At 40.4% G+C, this 21,238-nt stretch overlaps 1 protein-coding gene across 1 annotated transcript; it reads left to right on the top strand.

Moving 5' to 3' along the window:
- Positions 1–2,636: 2,636 nt before the first annotated feature.
- plekhf2 (pleckstrin homology domain containing, family F (with FYVE domain) member 2) lies at positions 2,637–20,974 on the top strand. The gene is made up of 2 exons (XM_061217997.1): positions 2,637–2,770; positions 16,128–20,974. Exon 2 carries the CDS (start codon positions 16,141–16,143, stop codon positions 16,891–16,893), a length of 753 nt encoding a protein of 250 aa, XP_061073981.1. The 5' UTR covers positions 2,637–2,770; positions 16,128–16,140; the 3' UTR covers positions 16,894–20,974.
- Positions 20,975–21,238: the final 264 nt, after the last annotated feature.

Here is a 21,238-nt window from a genome sequence, read left to right as displayed (position 1 = left end):
ATATAATGTAAAATAAAAGAGTCATGTTTTGGTTGCATATCCTTTGCATGCCATGACTTTCTGATGTCATGAACATCATATCTTTTTTTCAGGGTTTCCTACAAGCGATACTAAAACTTTGCATTTGAATCGACCTCAATGGGAATCGGGGGTTTATGGTAGAGTATGGAACACATTTACTGGCTAAATGGCTTTAAGTCATCAAGGGTCTAAGGTATCAAATGAGCCTCAAACCATCATGATGCTGCCAGATATGCAATAGATATTACAGTGGTTGTTTCTCCAGGAAAAAATATTCAGGAGAAACAATGATTGTAGCATATACTGAATATCCGATAGCAGCACAGTGGTTTAAGGCTGATTTCATAACGTAGACTCTTGATGACTTAAAACCATTTAGCCAACAAATGTTTTCCATACTCTATCAGCATAATTTACAGCTGAATCTAGTCCCACCCCCCAATTCCCATAGAGATCCACTCGAATGCAAAGAGTTGTAGGACAACCTGAAAATAAGATATCCAGACTTTGATGATGTTGATGGGTCACAGACATCATGGCATGCAAAGGATATGCAACAAAATACAAAACATGACTCTTTTATTTGACATTTGTCTCAAACATTGAAATGGGGGACTAAAAAGTGCTGTAATTACTACATGGTGAAACCAAAATGTATAAAAATACCCTTTAATAAAAGCTCAGAGTCTGCGCTTTGACCACATATGAATTGTTTGATTACAAACAGAGTGAATAACATATTGAATCAGAAAAAGCAGAAAAAGACAAGGTGACCCCAAGTTTTGAATGGTAGTGTACATTCAGAAAGATAATAAATACTTAAACTTTAAAACTAAGCAAACAAATCAACTTTCTCCTAGATTAGGCCCTATGAATTAAAAGCGAACTACCTACTGCAGAATCAAACCATAAATATATAAAATATATAAAATATATTGTCCTGTAATGTAATCAAATGAGGCAAAGCTAAGTGGATGTGAGATTTGGGCTTGAATAGAGAAATTATCATTTTGTGTTTCACTGCAGGCAGAGCACTAATCATTCTGCTCTCAACATAGACTGACAGAGTTTATGGGCCGATTAGGTGTCTGGGTGCCCTGTGGATTTCCATAGTCTGCCATGTAAGATGTGCCATGTGGATTTCCAAAAGTAGATACATACATACAACCCAGATCAACACATAAAGTCCAATTGTCAGCAAAGACCCAGCAACCCAACCAGAGTTAAGTGGTGACCCTGCATTCAAACTAAAACAGTACAGCTTGTGTTTTCAGTATTTACAGTACAATTCAGAAAATTAATGGTTACAACATTAAACTGTATTAAAAATCAACTGAAGATATCAGTCAATCACAAATATGAGTCAGATGCCTGGTTTCTACAGTGGCTCCGAAGTGCAACACAAAACATAAGAATAAAAATGCATAGACAAAAACTTTTGCAGCTGAAGTGCAAAACACAAAAACTAAATCTGTGAACTGAAATCACAAACATAGACAAAAGGAATGCTTTCAAGTGAAAGCCACATAACAAGTAAGACAACAAAAAACTGTCACATGACTTCCGCTTCCCTGGTATTGTCATTAGATCTGCTGTTTGCAAAGCCGGAGACATGAACATTTTTCTATTTACCAAAGACTGAGAGTACAATAAATAAATAAATAAATAGACTTCAAGAATGTTTATTATGTTCTCATCTCTGGTTGAGTTCTGTAGTGCCCTAGGGAGTCTATTCCTGTATAAGAATGGTTATTGGTCCTCAAGTTGTCAGCCCTGGTGTAGAGGCTGTGAAAGAATGTCAATTAGTCCTGTAAAACCACCAGTCCTGGCTTGTTGGTGACTGTTGGGTGTATGTGTTATTCATTTCTGTTCAAGTCAAACATGCACATAATTTAATTCTTATTGACATTCATTTGCAACCAGTCACATTACTCACTTTATTGCTGTGTGTTTGCACTACCAAATGTTTGAACTGAAAGCCTCTCCTCGAACACACATCAGCAACTTGTAGCTTGGAGGCTTTCTGGTTGAGAAAAGTTGTCACTCTGGTTGCTCTGCAAATTGAAAACAATGACAATAGTAAGGTGGTTTATCACGATACAGAGCACCAAAAAAGACCATGAGGTAAATGACTGTCCTATTTGACTCATTAGTCAAAATGATTCACTAATGCGGCAAGAAGGGAAAATTATAGCATTATGGTGCAATGCTAATAATTGTAATAGTAGTCAAATTGTATGGTCTATTTCATGATTTATTGACTACAACAACAACAACAATAACACTACTACTACTACTACTACTACTACTACTACTACTACTAATAATAATAATAATAATAATAACAATAATCTTACTAATCTTATATATTAAATCTTATTATAAAGCAGAAAAGTTGATTGGGATTTACAGATTACAATCCAGTTCAAGAGAGAAGGGAAAATATAAAAGAAAGTCCTGAACTCCTACATAAATGAATAGTGTTTTCATATCCGGTAACCCTGACCGCTTCTAGCGCGCCATACTCTGCGCACACTCCCTTCGCTCTACGCGTTCAGTCAAGTGACGCTGTGATACTAGGCTCGCTACTGCGCGAAGCCATATTGTTATTGCTTGTGAAGTAAAGACCGAGGTCCTGGCTGGGGGAAGAAACAAGTTTGCGGGAGGGGGTGACTGACACCAAGTTTGTAACTTCAGGAAAAAAGGAGTTTCAAGTTTCTTGAAAGTTGCTGACTGAAGTTAAAGTCCGGTAGGTGTATTTATACGAGCGTTGGCGCGTACATAGACAATTCTATTTTAGCTATCAAGACTAGCTGGCTAGCTAACCTTCCAGTTCACTGTTAGTCCACTGCACTTGGGAAACTCCGTGAGAGGGAACACTGAAACGAAGTTGAATTTAGCATTTGAAATCGTTGTAGATTTTGAAAAAGCTACCAACCAATCTAAACTGCGTCAGTTAACATTGCGCGAACGGTGGCTGGATGGCTGACTAGTTAGCTAACGTTAGCTGGATTTCAGTGATCCTTCATGTACTGTGGGACCCATTGATCTGGAATGGAGGATTTATGCGGTTTGCCCTGTAGCCTTTTCCATAGCAAAGTGCTTGTAGTATGCTAGCTAGCTAGCTAGTTAGTGAACAAACCGAATTCTGTGATCATTTGTCAAAATGGCTTGATAAGCTGGCTGTAACATTCTAGAAAGGGCCAAACATGACATGACTTATTTAGGAAGCTGGCAATGTTTCTGTTGTACAAATGGGGTTAACGTGAGGTGTTGTTTTCCGAAATGCAAGTCAGCTAGCTTAGCTGGCATGGTCATGTGAGTCTCCCTCCCTATCAAGTTTTTTTGACGGCTGCTAACGTTAGCTAGCTAGCTAGCTAAAAGTAGCTGCAAGACTCCAGGATTAATACTTTAGCTACGTTAACGTTTAAGATATAAGAAATTCTAAATTCCGGGAATGGAGTCGTAACGTAGATTGCTGAATTGTAAAACGGAAGCCAGATCCAGCCCAGTTATTTACGTTAGGTTGCTGTCAAACTTGAGTTATGTTGACTATCGTAAGTGCTAGCTAACAACATCAACTAGACCGAAACTTATGTAAATTAGCGAAAATAGCATAGTTCGGACTAAACTGCATTAAGGTTTTTCTTTTTTTCTTTTTTTTCCTTTTTTTTTTAACCCCACACAGTTTCCATAAATTGTTAATCCACACAGTGTTGCTGTAGGCTTTTTGGCAAACTAGCCTAATAGTTTTTGCAAATATGTCGGTAACGTTGGAGACTTGTATCTGTTTGGGATATCGGTTTTCGAATAGCAATTTTTTGTCATGCCATGTGTGACATTACAGCGCACGCCAGTTATTTTAATGAATGTTATTTGTGTATAATTTACTTGTTCACAAAGCACCTTCTCTTTAGCTACAAAAGTTTGCTCAAAGGTAATTAATCAGTTTATACAGTAGGTTTATTAACAGTAGGTTATTTTGTAATACGGTATGTATGAAGTAGCATTTGGAGTGATTCCAAAACAATAAAACCGAATGAAGTTGATCAAGGATGTATGCAGTAATATATTATACCCTGTTTAAAAAGTGGAATAGTCCACAGTGGCTATACTAGTAACTGCAACCAGACTCTTCCATTTGAAACGATGTGTGTTACAGATATGTGAAGATGTATGAAGTTAGGATAGTTGGAATTGTTGTCTGAACACAACCCCCAAAGCTAGTACCAAAGCTAAATCCTTCTAGAAAATTACATGGATGTAACTTGCAATTCAATTGTCCATGAGTCATATCTCAAATAATATTGTTTGTGACATGTTTATTTTTACATAATGAGAAAGTGCTCTTAGATAACTCTGATTTACATATAAAATATCACTAAAAATATGTTTACTTTTGATCATATGACCCCCAAACTGGTTCCCCAAACATTTCTAGGGCCAAATATATCATGTTTTCTGAGGCCAAGTAAAATGACCTCTCAATACAGATTTGATAAGATTTGGGGCTTTTCCTTACGAAGTTCAGGACGTCAAAAAATAGCATTTTGTGCCGTGACACATTTTTCACACCTGCCGAACTTTGAATGCCTCTACCAGCAAAAAAACAGAGCAAGCAGTTCAGTATTTCATCATCTCCCAACACACAGAAAAAGAAACTATTCAAGAGGTGCTGAGGTGCAACCTCCTGGAGTTGGCATGCAATGGCTCAGAACATTTCTGGTTCTATGGGCAACTGAGTTTGCTTTGCCATTTTAGCAGAGCTTGAATATAGTATTTGAGCTGCTGATTTAATATCAATCTTAATTAAACATATTTTCTTTTGAGGGTTATGTGTCCAATTTCGGTTCTTGTTCTAAGATATTCTGGTGTGAGAATAAAAAGAATGAAGTTCACATCTTTCCCTTTTGTGTTAGTTCATGGCTCCTGTAAACAAAAAATTCTAATGTTGAATTTTAGTATGCAGTTTCATGCCCTGCATCACTGGCCCAAGTTCACAGGTGGGGACAAGGTTGGGCTTGAAATTGCTCCAATACATGCATTTGACCCAAATTAAGTAGCCTATGTCAGGTATGTTTAGGAAACCGCAGTAGTTAAATTATGTTAATCCAATGCATTTAATAATGTGTGTTTATAAATTGAAATGCATTGAATGCACTCTTATTTATTCCCTGCCTACACACACTTAGTTTGTTTTGGGTTGGCAGCGGTATTTTAAATATTTTTGGTTGTGTGGTTTATTTGGAGCAGGCTGGCTCTGAAGTGGAGGTGGCATTTTATTCCAGTGGTGACCAGATGGCATCAGTCGTCAGCATTTTAGTTTGTAGTTTTTTCTCATATACTGTATACAGCGCAGTCCCTAAATATTTAATCAGTTATGCAATTTATGTTCTTTTGGTTCTGTACTCCAGCACATCTGATTTGAAATGAAATCATGAGTATGTGGTTAAATTGTGGACTGTCACCTTTAATTTGTGGGTATTTACATCCGCATCTGGTGATCCAGGAAGGAATTGGATCCCTTTGTATACATAGTACCTTCATTTTATGGGATCAAAAGTAATTGGCAGTTGGCTTCTCAGCTGCTTTTGATTAATCGGGTGAATTCATTCACCTGGTCTTGATTCCAGGCTTTTGATTGCCTTTGAAATCTCTTATTGGTGATTCTCACAATGAGGACCAGAGTTGTGCCAATGAATGTCAAGGAAGCCATGACAGCCATTACAAGCCATTACAACCCCCGAAAGCTCTTGATGAGCTGGTTGGTGCCTTGCATGGTAGCCAATCGCTGTTGTTATGTGAGTGTGTGAATGAGAAGCATAGTGCAATTGCACAGTGCTTTGGATAAAGGTGCTATATAAATGCCAACCATTAACCATTTACCATTTACTATTATGCGATATAAGAATAAGAAAAAAAGCTGTTCGAGGCCCAGACGAAACATTAGCCTTACCAAAACAAACCGTTTGGAACATCATTGAAAAGAAAGACAGCACTGGTATATGTTTGGGATCATTGTCATTCTATGGGATGAAGCACCAGCCAATGGGTTCAGAGGCATTTGATTGAACTTAAATTTTCTTCATGGATCACCCAATATGGATGTAAATACCCAAAAGTATGGTGAGTGTCTACCCTTTCACCTCATATTAATTAGATTTCAAATCCAATGTGCTGGTGTACTGAGCCAAAAGAACTGAAATTGTGCCGCTGTCCAAATACTGCACTATATTTTCCTCCTCATGCAGTGCGGTATAAAAGTTTAGCACTTGTGAATTTTCTAATCCCCTTGGTGTCCCCCCCCCCCATTTTTTTACCTCATGGAGGCTATTAATTTTTGAGATGAGCTTTCATTTGTGTATTTATTTGCTGGATATCGTTTTTTCACCAACAAACATTCCTCAACCACGAGGACAAAGTGATACGTTTGTATCTATTTTCTATGACCCGCTGCACTCTGGTGGTCTTGGATCGAATACACAGATTTTTTGTGTCTCTCTGAATGGGAGCAGCAGATGTCTCCCCAGCATGCATTCCCTTCTCTTACCTTTGTCTTGCCTCTTTGGCATATATCTCACAGCTCCAGTTAAAGGCACAACAGAAGTGAGAACCTGGAATGCATTTTTTTGCTCATAGCTTCCATGTGCTGTTGACCTTAACACCTCATCGCCCACACTGTTCCTGCAAGTGTCATTTAAATGCTACTGCCATTATGTGGCTTAAGTGTGTTTGAGTGAACCACCTGTCAGTGCTTGGCTAGCTTTAAAGTAACCAGGCTGAAACAAATATGAAATGTAGCCTAAAGCCATCATTCAAATAAAGTAGTGAGTCTTGGGTTAATGTAAATGTAAAAAAATAATTAAAAACAAAAAGTGGAGATGCATTCAAAATAAATAATCAATAACTAAATATAAAGAGCCGTGTGAGCAGTTAATAAATAAATCAAATCAATGTGTGTTGTGATCACCCTTTAAGTCTGCATCAGTTCTCTTCAATACGCTGCTCTGCAGTTGTATAAGAAAATCAGCTGGTAGGTTTTTTCAAACATATTTAAAAAATTGCCACAGTTCTTCTGCAGACTTTGGCTGTTTCGCTTGCTTCTGGATCTCCAGGTAATCTCAAGACTTATTTTTAGATTTATAATAAATCCAACATGGTGACACTTTGCATGGTTATTCCAGTTCCTCTCACCTTCCTGTCCTCTGACCTTTCATTAGCTAGACATTTTCGCCTACAGTCCTGTTGCTCACTATATGTTTTTGGTTTTTCGTACCATTCTCTGTAAACTCTGTTGTCTGTGAAAATCCCAGGGGGTTAACAGTTTCTGAGACACTCAAACCAACCTGTCTGGTTCCAACAATCATTCCATAGTGAAAGTACTTTGATGCCATTTCTTCACCGTTGATGATGATTGGTCTGAACCTCTTCACCATGTCTGCATGCTTTTATGCATTGAGTTGCTGCCACATTAAATGACATTGGGAATTGCGTTAACTAACAGGTGCACATTTAAGGGAAATGATTTATCAGTATGTGCTGTAAATACCAAAGTGCATTGCTTGGTATCTAGTGAAAATACAAGACTTATTTGTAATATTCATTTTTTATTATCGATTTTCATTTAAAGTAAATATGGGTTTCTTAATGGCCTGACCTTATCTAGCCACAGACATCCCTTCACGCTGCTGCTTAGATGCATGTGCTTAACTGGTTGTACATTCTTGGTACCAAAGTGAGGTTGTACATTGTGGAATCAATAGTGCAATAAGTGTACTTATTGTGCATGAGTATTTGGATATTGATATAATTGTTGTTTTGGCTCTATACTCCAGCACATTGAAATGAAACCTGAATATGAATATATTGATCAATTTAAGGGTATTTTGATCAATATCCAGTGAGGAATTCCAGCCCCTTTTATACATAGGCCCCCCATTTTGTAACATCACATTAATGCAGATTACGAACTTGTAAGTCATGACCTACCTGTCAATTTGCATGTATTTATATATCCTGTGGAAGTGGCGCTCTTCACAGGCATACTTGATTCCTGATGGTGCAATAATAAGGTCTGAAAAGCCATTCTGCTGGGCCAACTAATAATATTTGCTAAAATGAATCGGTAACATACATTTATTTCAGCTCTTAAATAACAGTCTGAGGATATCGGAGGTGGTTACTTTCGTTAAGTAAATCTGAAAGCTTATGGGAGCCTTCTTTGATATCTCATGTGCAAAACAAGTTAGATCATATCTCTTCCTGTGAATCTTAGGTGCATAGGTTAGTGAACTAGACAGGAAACATATACACACACTTTCTGAGTGTGTTGCCATTTAAGAAGCAGTTTATTTTTATCCAATAAGCTTTGGTGACATTACTGCTCATAATTAACGTGACTGAAACCCGGATAACTTGACGCAGAAGACTTTTCATTCAGTGCTCTTTCGCTACGACTGGCTCAAGTGGCTTCAGAGTGCAGCTGAGTGTTCATATTCTCTGAAGAAACACCTTTACTGCTAGGGAGGTCAGACATATAAACAACATTGCAATTCTCAGTAATTTCATCATCATTAATTCTATTACTTGTCTTAACAAGGTATTACTTGAGGTTTGAATTTTAACATGATCTAGAATGTGGCCCCAGGACCTTTGACACCTTAAGTCTGAGGGTTTTCATACCACAGTGGCCATGAAAGGCGTTTGTGGCCATAACTCAAGATTTCATACACTAATTATGACAACGTTTCACACAAACATCTAATGGGATAAGATGAAGTCATGACATTTTATTTCTAAAATGTCAAACATCAACTTCACTGTGACATCATAATGTTTTGCTTACCACTGTAGCTGAGAAAACAATCTTTATTTTGTTTGTTAATTGGTGATGTAATCATTTGTTGATATTTTAGAGTTGGTATCAAACACTTTTTGTTTGAATATTCTTCAATTGTTGGTTTGACCGAAAATAATTATGGTGCAAATCAACTAAATTCAAACAATGTGTAATTTAATATAAAAAAATGTAAGTAATCAAATATTATTCTTGGTCTTATCATTCCACTACTTTAACTAAATAATTCAGGTTATTATGCCACATAATCGTTTTTCTGTGTTTCCACAGTTTTTACTGTTTTATACATCATCTACAATTGTATCAAATATTAGTAGCTCATTTTCAAAGATATTCCAAATCACTATCCTACCTTTTTTTGACATGTTGTGCCCTATATATGTCTAATGATGGTCAAAGCTAGCTTACCTACATTTTCCAGGACCGTGTAGTTTCACTATTTATAAAATCAAGTCAAATTGTTGGCATGAAAGATACATTTTTGACCGGTAGCCTATCATATCCATCAGATATTGAAAGTAAAAATTCCCGGCTTGCAATGGACCACATTAATTATGTCCCCACAGAGAATGCCCTGCTCCGTATATAATTACATTTATTGGCAAAGTTTACTGTTACATAAAGTGTAAGCCAAATTGTCTAGAAATCATGAGTAAAATCATTAGACCAGTCGACTGTGGTATCTGTACAAAATCCCATTTTTATATTTGCATTTCATCAGAAACCCTATTTGTCTCTTTCCAAATATATGGTTAAGCACAAACTTCGACAGAATTGATTTTCTGCCAGATTCCATCAAACTAGTTTACTTCTACTGAGGTACACCAACTGTGTAGTAGGCGGGTGGACTGGTGATGCATTTGAAGTGCTTGCTCTTTATGTTTAAATGAAGGTGTCTATTTCTGTGGGTTGGCACCACTTCAGTGACTTCCTCTTACAAGTTGGATAGGGTGTCTCTCGAGTCTGGTTTGTCTGGTTCCTTGGTTGTCAGCAGAAGGCCCTGAATAGTTTTTTTGGTCATTTTTTTGGTGATCCACTCTAAAATCTATTGAAATTATATTTTAATAATGAGCAGGTTTAATCAAATGAGTGTTGGATTTAATGTTATCCCCATAATGGGAGGAACGCCCATGGATATAAACTATAACCCACCTCAAATGTTTACTCTGTCATGCACTGAAGTATTCCATATAGAATTATTCTACTTGAATGTGTTAGTTGGAAACATGCCTCATTACAAAAGCTCAGGCACTTGCTGTAGTGTTTTCAAATTTTACCAGCGGGGTTGAAGTAGGTCTGTTTCAAACAATTATTTGACTGAATACTGTAAATACTGTGTCCACTCAGAAATAATTGTTTTATCAATACCTGTATGAGCACAGTCTACAAACCTCTGCCATCCAGGTATGTATGAATTGATGAAGTGGAGAGCATTGAAACTTTTATTAGGGTGCGTAATGGTACACAAAAATCCCGGTATAACAGAAAGAATCTGAAATATGAAAATAATTTTCCTTTGCTATGGAAATGTAGACTGAACGATGATGTCTAACTGGCTATAATTTCTTGCTGAACGAAGTAAGGCATATTAAACAGACAATAGGTAAGATTTTTGTGTTAAAACATTGTTTCAAGACCATTGTAAATCTCTTCCTATCATTGAAAAAGCGTTGTTAGGCACACTAAAGTCAACATTGCATAAAGTCACCTGTTCGGCAAACATTTTCTTACTAGAACAGCATGAAAAGATGGCAGGCTCTGTCGCGTCTGTCTCTGTCAGCTTTCCAAGACCAGTGCTGTGGTTTGAGGGTATTTGTTGCTGCAATTCCTCTCTTGACCGTTAGGAGTCTGAAATTACCTACTGTACCTTTTTACATTAAGGCATTGGGGGGGAACTCAGGTTTTTAACAATACCCCTTGGGGTGCGTAATGACCTGCAGCACACACTGCGCTCTCGTGCTGTGGTACTCTCGCACAGCCTTTACTCTCTGGTCCCCCGCGCCCCCGTCAGCTTCAGTATCGACTGCAGTCTGTGCTGTAGAAGATGAGCCGGGAAAGCCGTGGGTATTTTTAGGTTACGGAATCGGCCCGATGGTAATTTGCATGCGGTTCCTTTACTGTTCAAAGTGCCCAGGCCTGGGGCTCGGGGGACTGCGGCAGCAGCGTGGAGCTGAAGCGCTCCCTCTCAGAATCGAGCTCAAATACCATCTGTCTCCAGAAGCAGAACTGAAAAGGAACGGTTTATAGACAGGAACTGCCGCTGTTGAAAGCGCTCTGGGCTTCGTTCTGCTGCCGCTGCCTGAAAGCAGCCCCACGAGCGGGGCTGGCGGACGGGCGGGCTCTTTAATTAGCCATGAGCGTAGCTCGATCCGCCGCCGTGCCCTTGAGACGGCCGGCTGTCGAGGCTTTGCCAGAACTTCTTCCCCAGTGTCGTTCACGCGTCACAGCACATCCTGTCTAATCTTGTATCTAGTGGTACTTTTTATATTTTTTACTTTTTTGAACAGTTCACCATAATATATCATGTGTGTATCAATTTCATAGGGCCTTTCTATTTTAACTAGTTGGAAATAGAAATAACTTTCAACTGAAACTGGTGGTGCTTTGGATTGGGCTTGATCCTGGGGCAGCGTACATTTTCTGGGATATCACGGCTCTTTTCATATTGCTTTATTGATGGTCATATCTCAAGCTAATTATCAGACTTCCAGTCAGGACTTTACAGGAGTTCCTCATTCAGGGAGAGAGACCGGAAGGAGTTTGAATGAGACATAAAGTCGCAGGCTCGGATGGGATACGTCAGATTTCATCGCCACTACCACCCAATCAGCTCACATGAGCAGCACCTGTGGCCTCGGATCAGCTGCTGCTTAGCAACGGCGCCAGCAGCACCTGCCGGCCTGCACCACTCGAATGTACAAGAAAGCATTGTCCAGACTCCAGGCTCTGGTGTTGTTTGCACACGCCCGGCACATGGACTGTTGGGAGGTGTAGTCTTTCCACAGCTCATGCCCGCCGGGGGCCTGGCTGTTGTCGGGAGCGGACTGGACGGGCTGCCAGCTGTTTCGACACGCAGAAGAGGATTTGAGAAGGTCCCGTTGTGCAATGTGTTTTTTGTTCAGGACCTGTTGGAGGCGGTTGCTTCTGCAGGGGCAGGCCAGGAGGCCGGCACACAGCTGACGAGAGAGGGAGGGTTTAAAAGCAAAAGAGGGAGCGTCACTGTCTCGTGTGTTCCAGTGTCCTCGGACAACACCCTTCTGGGATTCCAAGCTGTTGAGCCAGCTAAAAGTTACTTGCTTTCCAAGAAGTGCGGCGGGAGAGGGAGCGAAAAAAAACGAGTCGGGACGAAAGCGCCCTCTGTCGGATTCTGTCCCGGATCCTCGGGCCGTTCCCCTTCAGACGGCGTGCGGCTGCGCAGGCCCCTCCCGTAAGGCGTGAAAAGTCGTTGGCGGTGAGGGAGCTAGCATTTCCTAACGCTGCGGAAGAGTGTGAACACACCTAGCAGCGTGTGACTCATGTGGGAAAATGCAGAGTGCTGTGTCACAGTGAGGGAAGTGCTGTGGAAATGCGATGGCATTCTGCGCTCTGCTGCTAATGGAAATAGGGCACAACCTGCTCTCGTCTCTATCTGTGTGGGCACCTACTCATGGCAGAAAGCCTGTCGTTGTTCTCCTCCCAGAAAGGTTTAAAGTCCTGAGAGGGAGTGTGTAAAATTGAAATGTGGCCAATTTTAAGCTCCTCTTATTACTTGCCTATTGCATTCCTCTTTCCTGTTAATTCCGACACAACTGTGCTAAGGCATTCTTGCTCTTCGGTTTATGCAATTGCAGCATGTTAAATTCACTGAATTACCGTAGACATGCAACCATTCATTGTGAAATTGGCCCTGATTTCTTTTAGCTGAAATGTCTGTTGCTGAAGGAAGCGGTGGAGAAGGCCTTGTTTGATAAATAGCAAGTTAAAAAAAATACTGCTGTTTTCTCTCTCATTGCTTTTATCCCTGGGTAACAGGGTCTTATAGTGTACTGCAGGCTGAACCAATATGGGTTTATTTACTATCTCTAAGAATACCTGCACCTTATTTGCAAAGTTGAGAAAAGGTAATGTGAATAGCGTTAATATTTCTGCCTACCTGTTCTCACACACACACACACACACACACACACACACACACACACACACACACACACATAAAAAGATGGACATGAGACAAGAGTTTAGAATTTCTGATTTTATTTCCTGGTATTTACACCTAGATGTGTTAATACTTAGAACATGGCATCTTTGGTATCAGACCACCCAATTTTTAGGTGAGCAATAGTATTGGGACAGAGAGTATTTAAGTAAATGTAAGTAAATAACCCATAATATTTTGTAGTATATCCCCTTCTTGCAATAACTGCATCAAGCCTGCGACCCATTGGCACCACACATTGCATTCTACTTTTGTTAGGCCTTTCCAGGCTTTTACTGGAGCCTCTTTCAGTTGTTCAGTAGGTGAAATGCATGCTTGATTGGGTTAAGGTCTGGCGATTGACTTGGCCAGTCTTAAACCTTCCACATTTCTTTTGAGTCATTATCTTGCTTGCATAATGAAGTTCCTCCCAATTAGTTTGGCGCATTTCTCCGTAAGTTGGGAGGCAGAATGTTTTTGTAGACTTCTGAATTCATCCTGCTGCTACATCATGAGTTACATCATCAATATTGATGAGTGAGCCCACTCCAGAAGCAACCATGCAAGCCATGACACTTCCTGTTGCTCAGTGCACCAGTGGTTTCTTTCTTTTTCAGGACATCCCAAATGCTTGTGCAATGGCTCTGATTGATTTCCTATCATTTCTAAGCTCTCTGGTTTTCATTTTGGTTTATCTCTTCTAACACAAATGCAGTCTTCACATGCAGAACCCAAGGCTAAAACCAAGAGTAGACCTTCAGAACTATTTGTTGTTTAGCCAATCAATGTAACAGGACACAGGGCGGCCTGTAGCGTAGTGGTTAAGGCAAATGACTGGGACACACAAGGTTGGTGGTTCTAACCCCACTATAAAATCCGCACAGCTGTTGGGCCCTTGAGCAAGGCCCTTAACCCTGCATTGCTCCAGGGGCAAATTGTCTCCTGCTTAGTCTAATCAACTGTACGTCGCCTGTAATGTAATGTAATGTTCCAATACTTTCGCTCACCTAGAAATTTGGTGGTCTGATACAAAAGGTGATATGTAAAGTTGTTTAAATCTAGATAAAAAATACCAGGAAGTAAAAGCTGTATCTGTCATCTGTTTCCAGTTAAAGGACAAAGGAGTAATACCTTTGACTAAGCACTCTTAAGGTTCTAAGGATGGCAGTCACTCATAAGCAGGACATGCATCCTTGTGTATCTTTCCTTTGACCAACAGACCATTTGGTACCTTCTGCGAGCCTCTGTAGGACTAGAGCTGTTTTTTTTGTTTTTCTTCTTTTTTTTTTTTGGTAGAAATAAACAATTTGACTCAGGGAAAAGTTTCTGGTTCGATGCACCCGCTTTTTAAACCTACCTTGTCAGGCCCACCCTCAGTAGGTTTTTGACTGGTGGTAGTCTGCAAGACAAAGTTGGCAACGTGTCATCAGGTTTCCTGTCTCCCTGATCAAGACAGTGTGGGCGTTCCATGTAAAAGAGAAGGTTAATGTCAGCAGTGCACAAACAAGTTCTGTGCAAAGTCAGAGTGAACACACAACCCTGTCATCTATACATTTTCATTTTACAAGCCTGCACCCTGTTTATTTTACATTACATTACATTACGTGGCATTTAGCAGACGCTCTTATCCAGAGCAACATACAACAAAGTGCAAATCAATCACAAGAACAAGTGCAAAAGTAGACCTGAGAGGACAGTACAGTTCCGAGTCCTAGGGTAAACATACAGAAATTTAGAACCCTTTTAGGGTAGTTAACCGTAATTCCAGCCATTGACAGTTTTCATTTTTGTCCTTCATCCTTCCCTGCCCACCTCCTCTTGTATGACTAATGGAAGTTATGAAGGTGATAGAGATAACTTTCTAAACAGATACCATCTGCCCGCAGTTATGCACCACCCCCTTTCATCAGAGCTCAACCACCTTTGAGAATGTGCAGTCAGGGGCCTGTCATCCTTTCTCTTCAGTCTGAGAAGGACACGGGACCTCCTTTTGTGAGGCTGCTAAGTGATTGAAAAGGAAACTGCTCTTTCGGCTCTTGTATTGAAATGAGGAAGCGCGCTCTGGATAGGAATTTTGCCCAAAGTCCCAGTTTTATTTGTGAGAGCAACCATTTGCAAGGTCACTCGTTTTTACAAGCTTTGGCCTTGTTTTCTCTGTGAGCTTTCGTAAAATATATATTTTTACATTTCACATTGGTGACCTGGCGCCAGTGTGTACCGTGCGAGTCACAGATCCTGTCTAGAGCTAGTATGAAGCAGTTCTCAGTCTTAAAGGGTCAGCGATGGAATGGGGTTTGCTTGTAGGGGGAGATGACCTTAAGCTACTGTAAGCTATATATCTATGGACTGTGAAGTGACAGGGTGCTAACCAGGCCAGGCTAAAACAAAAACTTTATGTAATGTGTGCACTACTGTCGGTCTTTCTTCATTTCTGCTTGGGTGACAGTTTATTATTTATAGAACATAGGCATAGTTGGAATTCAAGAGCTTGTAAGTAGTGTTATTTCTGTTACATAAGCGCATTATACCATTCGCTTTATGTAATGTACAGTGTCAAATATTTATGCATAGCATAGCTGGAATCTGCAAAAAAGGTATGCTGTATAAAGCGACTAAAATGGAATATCCTGTTGGCAGCAAGGAAGCATAGACTGCTGACTAGGGTGACAATGACTTGACAAAATTACATATCTTTGTTTGCAGTTCTGTTCTGTTTCCATTCTGTGTTGTGACTTAACCAGTGTGAAACTTAGAAGGATGTTTGCCAACTGAAGTGGACATGCTAGACCAGTCTGAAAGTTGTCTGTGTGGAACCTCTTATAGAGAGAATGCAAGTTTCAAATTTACCCGTGGGATGTGTACAAGCTGTCCTTCAGCCCTGTTTCAATATGAAACCTGAGCCATTTTCTCACTTTTGTTCAATGATTCAACAGGAAACTAAAATGTAATTTTCTCTCTCTCTCAAATCAAGGTTTTTGCTTTCAATCGGTCATTTCTGGAATTTCAAGTTAATTCTCAGAGTCAATGTCAGGCTGCCAGCTTCACTTAATCGGGCCGTCTCCCTCCCTCTTCCAGGTGAAGGTGAAAGATGGTGGACCGCTTGGCTAACAGCGAGGCCAACTCCAAGCGCATCGGGGTGGTGGAGGGCTGCTTCGGCACGGCGGGCCAGCCCCTGGCCATCCCCGGCCGCGTCCTCATCGGCGAGGGCGTCCTGACCAAGCTCTGCCGCAAGAAGCCCAAGGCCCGCCAGTTCTTCCTGTTCAACGACATCCTGGTCTACGGCAACATCGTCATCCAGAAGAAGAAGTACAACAAGCAGCACATCATCCCGCTGGAGAGCGTCACCATCGACACGGTGGAGGACGAGGGCGAGCTTCGCAACGGCTGGCTCATCAAGACGCCCACCAAGTCCTTCGCCGTCTACGCTGCCACCGCCACCGAGAAGTCCGAATGGATGAACCACATCAACAAGTGCGTGGCCGACCTGCTGGAGAAGAGCGGCAAGTCGCCCAGCAGCGAGCATGCGGCCGTCTGGGTGCCCGACTCGGAGGCCACCGTCTGCATGCGCTGCCAGAAGATCAAGTTCACGCCCGTCAGCCGCCGGCACCACTGCCGCAAGTGCGGCTTCGTGGTGTGCGGGCCCTGCTCGGAGAAGAAGTTCCTGCTGCCCAGCCAGTCGTCCAAACCGGTGCGCGTGTGCGAGTTCTGCTACGACCAGCTGTCCGCTGGCCAGACGGGCGGGGGCTTCTCGGCCCACTTGGACACATTCGGCCGCTCCCCCTCCAAGTTCCCCGGCAACAACGTCTCGGACGACGACGACGACGACGACAGCAGTGACTGACTCTGCTCTCCCTCCCCTCCCCCCCGTAGGAATATTATCGTAGGAATGTTTTTGTTTTGATTGGTTTTTTTTTCCGGCAGGGCTTGAAATTTGCGACGGGTCGACAGCGGATTGTACCTCCCGCGATGAGAAGTTTCGGAACGACGATGTTCCCGTTTCGAGAAACCTGTCCTTTGAATAATGTTTCAAATCTTGAACGTGTGGAGTTCATGCTGAACCTCTGAGAGTTATGAATTACAATATGCCCAGGTAATGACTCTACTGACAAGACCGCCCCTCACTCTGTCGGTCCGTGTGCGTCCCAGCTTCCCTGGGCGTGGCCCCACAGCCTCACTACAGCAGCATACGGCCCAAATGAACCATGCTGCCCCTCCGCTAATCTCAGGCTCTAACCAGAGCTGCTTTTATAGTGGGATTTTTTACTCGTCTGTTTATGAAATCTATTCTCTTATTTTCCTAGCCATATATTTTTCTACCAACAGACCTTAAAGTAAAGCATGTGCCTGCCGTGGTGCTGGTAGTTCTGCAGGGATATGATTACTGGCATCGTTTTTGCAGATGGAATATTTTTAATTCTACTGTAAAGCTTTCAGGTGAACTTCCAGTGCGTTTTGTCTAAATCTCTATCCGCTTCATGTCCAATCCCTTACGTGTATTTGTTGAAATTTAAATACTTCTTCATGCGAGATGGATTCCCTCAAAGACCAATCAAGTCAAATTCAATGTATATGCAAAAAGTGGCTGGTGAAATAAGTTGTCCTAAGATGTGTGACGCTGCAGTGATGGGCTGTCTCTTCCTGATTATTGCTCATGACAAATCAAATAGAGGCTTGCATGGTGAGGTTGTGGAGGTTTATGTAATGTAGAATGCAGTCCATATATTTCCTAAAAAAGAAAGGCCTTAAATCCCACGCAGTGCCTTAGGATAGAGAGCCTATAGCCCATCTTAGAAGTGCTGTACTATGTAGGTTGTGTGTAGGATGTCAGGGAAGTAAACACTGTTTTACTTTCTAAAACACACAACACACAACACGAATCACGTGGACCACATTGCGACTGGAATTGTCCTGTTCCGTACAATCTGTAGGTTGCTCAATATGTGTACTCTGCATGTGAGCTTCAAACATCTCCGATTGACCAATTTATCAAAGGTGTGCAAACATTAGGACATGTTATGAAACGCGCTGTTGGAAAGCTTTATTTTTTTACGAAGGACATTTTGATCCATATAATTTTAGATTTGATAAAATGAACATAACATGGAATATATGGAATAACACTTAAAGTGCTCAAAAATAACAATTCTAGTGAAGTCTTGTACCATGCTCAGGCCATTCACACCTCTCTGTGATTGTGTGCAATTGCTTCTCCCAGTAAGAAATCAGAGCCGTATTTTTACTGTTGTGCTACTAGCGACCCTTGAGTTGGTTAATCGTGTCTTGTGGTCTATGGAGGTTCAGATGGTTCCAGTAGCTGGAATGGAAAATCGGCATTACAATAGCGGTCATAAATGATATTGCTAACTACTCAGTTTTTCTTAATGTGTGACTCGGGGTTGCAGCTCTGGTAAAAGGACATAAACATTGGCTTGTTATCTGCCAGCTTTTTACAGACTCTGATTTCGACTCGACTTCAGTCATTAGAAGTGACAGGAGGTGGCATTTGATGAAACTTGGGTGAAAGTGCAGCCAGTCAGAAAATCTTACAATGGTGAGGGTCCCATATTTAATTTTTTTTACAATACAGTAGTTTTTACAACAGTTGGTGAGCTATGGTGAACTCACCAAATTGAGTTTGTGACTAAGTATAATGCTTGCATTTTCTTGTAAGCAAATATAGTTATTTTTAATACAGGCTCAAGTGTCACCGTCTTGTTACTACAGTGACCTAATATGTCATACAACAACCAAACATTCTTATTGCAATAAATAATTTGCCTATATCGCTGATAAAGAGCAGACATTAACACTCTTCTGATAAAGTGAAACTGCTCTGCATTTCTGAGGAATAATTGTCCTGTTGTCATTTTTGCTTTGTCTTTACTAACTGTGGACCATTGTGAACTACATTGTGTTTTTGTATGGAGGTGGTGTGCGATGAATGCAATAGGCGCATAATGGAAGTTAACTCTAATTTGAGGTAATATTCCTGTCTTGCAACAGGAAGTGAGTCCTGTGTATGAAAAAGGGAAGCGTTACTGCCCTCCCACCCCAGCCCATCACCACCACATTTGAATCTCTTTATATTCACTAACACTTTCAGGTTTGGTGCTGAGTGAAGCTGGCTTGAAGTGAACTTCTCGGTCTCCCTGTCTAGTCTTCTTGAGCCTGACCTCTATGCTGAAATGTCAGTAGCATTGTTTCCGTGGCAAACCAGAATGTGTTTGTTTAGAAAAATCCAGTGTCAGACTCAGGCATATGCAACTGTTTAGCTTGACCGTAAAAAATAGCCCATAAGCACAAATCCATGTGGAAATGTGATCTTTTTCTTTTCTTTCTTGTGTGTTTACTGAAGTGAGAACAACTGACATTTGAAAACAATGAAAGTATTTTTGTGGTTCAGATTTCAAAAGCAATTGCATTTGATTTGAACTACAATGTAACATTTGCAAGATTATTGTGTATATGGGCCATGTCTATGCACTAATCATTGAGACCTGTTGAGAAAGGGTTTCTGAAATGGCAGAATTTTCTATTATTATTTTTCTGTATAAGTCTGGATAAATTTACAGTTGGGATAATTGTTGTCCATGCTGGAAGGCCCTAAATGTGGGTATTTTGGCAATTAACAAATTTATGTATGAATTAGTGCCCTTCGACTTAACTATAATGAATCAAATTTTATGTCTTCATTTTGCAGTTTATCTTGGCAATAAACAGGAGGATTCATTGGCATATAAGCAGTGCTCTGAGAAGTATTTGCCCCCTTCCTGATTTCCCTCTATTATTGCATGTTTGTCACACTAAATGGTTTCAGATCTTTAGACGAAGGGATCCTGAGTAAACACAAACACATTTTTGAAATTACCATTAAAATTATTGAATGATAAAGTAATTGCACCCTTAATCGTAATAACTGGATGCACCACCTTTAAGCAATAACTGCAATCAGAACACTTCATATAATTTCGTATTCTGTTATTGTGGTTAAAGGTGGTACGGCCAGTTAAGTTTAAGGGGGAAATTGCTTATTCACAGTGATTTCAAAGTGTTTTAACTTTAAAAAAAATGAACTACATAGTCATTGCAAAATGTTGTTTTGTATTTACTCAGGTTCCCTTTGCCTCATATTAAGTTTTGTCTAAATATCTGAAACCATTCAGTGTGACAGATGTGCAATTATTGAGTAAATCTGGAAGGGGGCAAATATTTTTCAGGGTGCCATATTTTCACTTCTGCTGGAATTCAATTTGTCCCTTAACTTCTAGTTTTCAAAATTTTTCACCTCCCCTTTCTTTGTGTGTGGAAGAGGTTCTCTTTTAATCTTGTAAATTTTGTACAGTGGTTTTTTTTTTCTTTTTTTTTTTCTTGCTTGTACAGTGTTTGGTTTTTACATGTGGTTGGTCTGGCGCTGTGCTGTGTCCTCATAGCTACCCGGTCTAGTCCTCTTCTGGATTTTATTCCTCCCAAGCCTGCTAGGGGCAGAGTCAGAAGTGAGAGTGATGGGAGTCAGCAACCCCCCTGAGAAGGACAGGATGCCTACCTGCTCACCACATGCATTTGGACCAGGGGATTCTCAGGACAATCTGAGGTCTTAATACATCTTCAACTAAATCTGAAATTGCACAATGCAAGGAATGCCTGAGAGTATATATACAAAAGAAAATAAAAAACATGGCCAAACTGTATTTTAGGTTAATTCTTTGTTTTCTCTATTGTGAATCCTTCAACTTGTGTAATTTATAATTCCTACTTTGTTGTGGGTGGCGTTTTGTGTTCTTCTTCTTTTTCCCCCCTGATTTCATTATTTTGTCTTTTTAATTGTTGTTTAAAAAACACTTTGAAAGGGCTTAAACCTGAATGTAACGCAACATATAAATATTAGTTACTAATTTTCGCAGAAAATATATATTGAAATGTTACATTTTCACGTGTCTGTCTTTTGTGCCTAAAGCGTGTATTCCGAAATATCTTTTATAGTATGCTCATTTATATCTGAATTGTTACCACCTCACCAGACTACTCGTGACTCACAACTCCACTTCCTATTTTATATACAATATTTATTTCATAAATTACATACTGAAAATGATGGACATGAAATCTCAAAAACAAGCCTTTAAGGAGGTTTGGAATTCAAGTGTTTTTCCCCTTGAGAGTCGCAAGTCAGGCACTATTGCTTCAAA

This window comes from Conger conger, chromosome 1, assembly GCF_963514075.1.
Source record: "Conger conger chromosome 1, fConCon1.1, whole genome shotgun sequence".
Lineage (NCBI taxonomy): Eukaryota > Metazoa > Chordata > Actinopteri > Anguilliformes > Congridae > Conger > Conger conger.
Note: the sequence above shows the minus strand (reverse complement) of the source record. Positions and strands in the feature narration are given on the sequence as shown.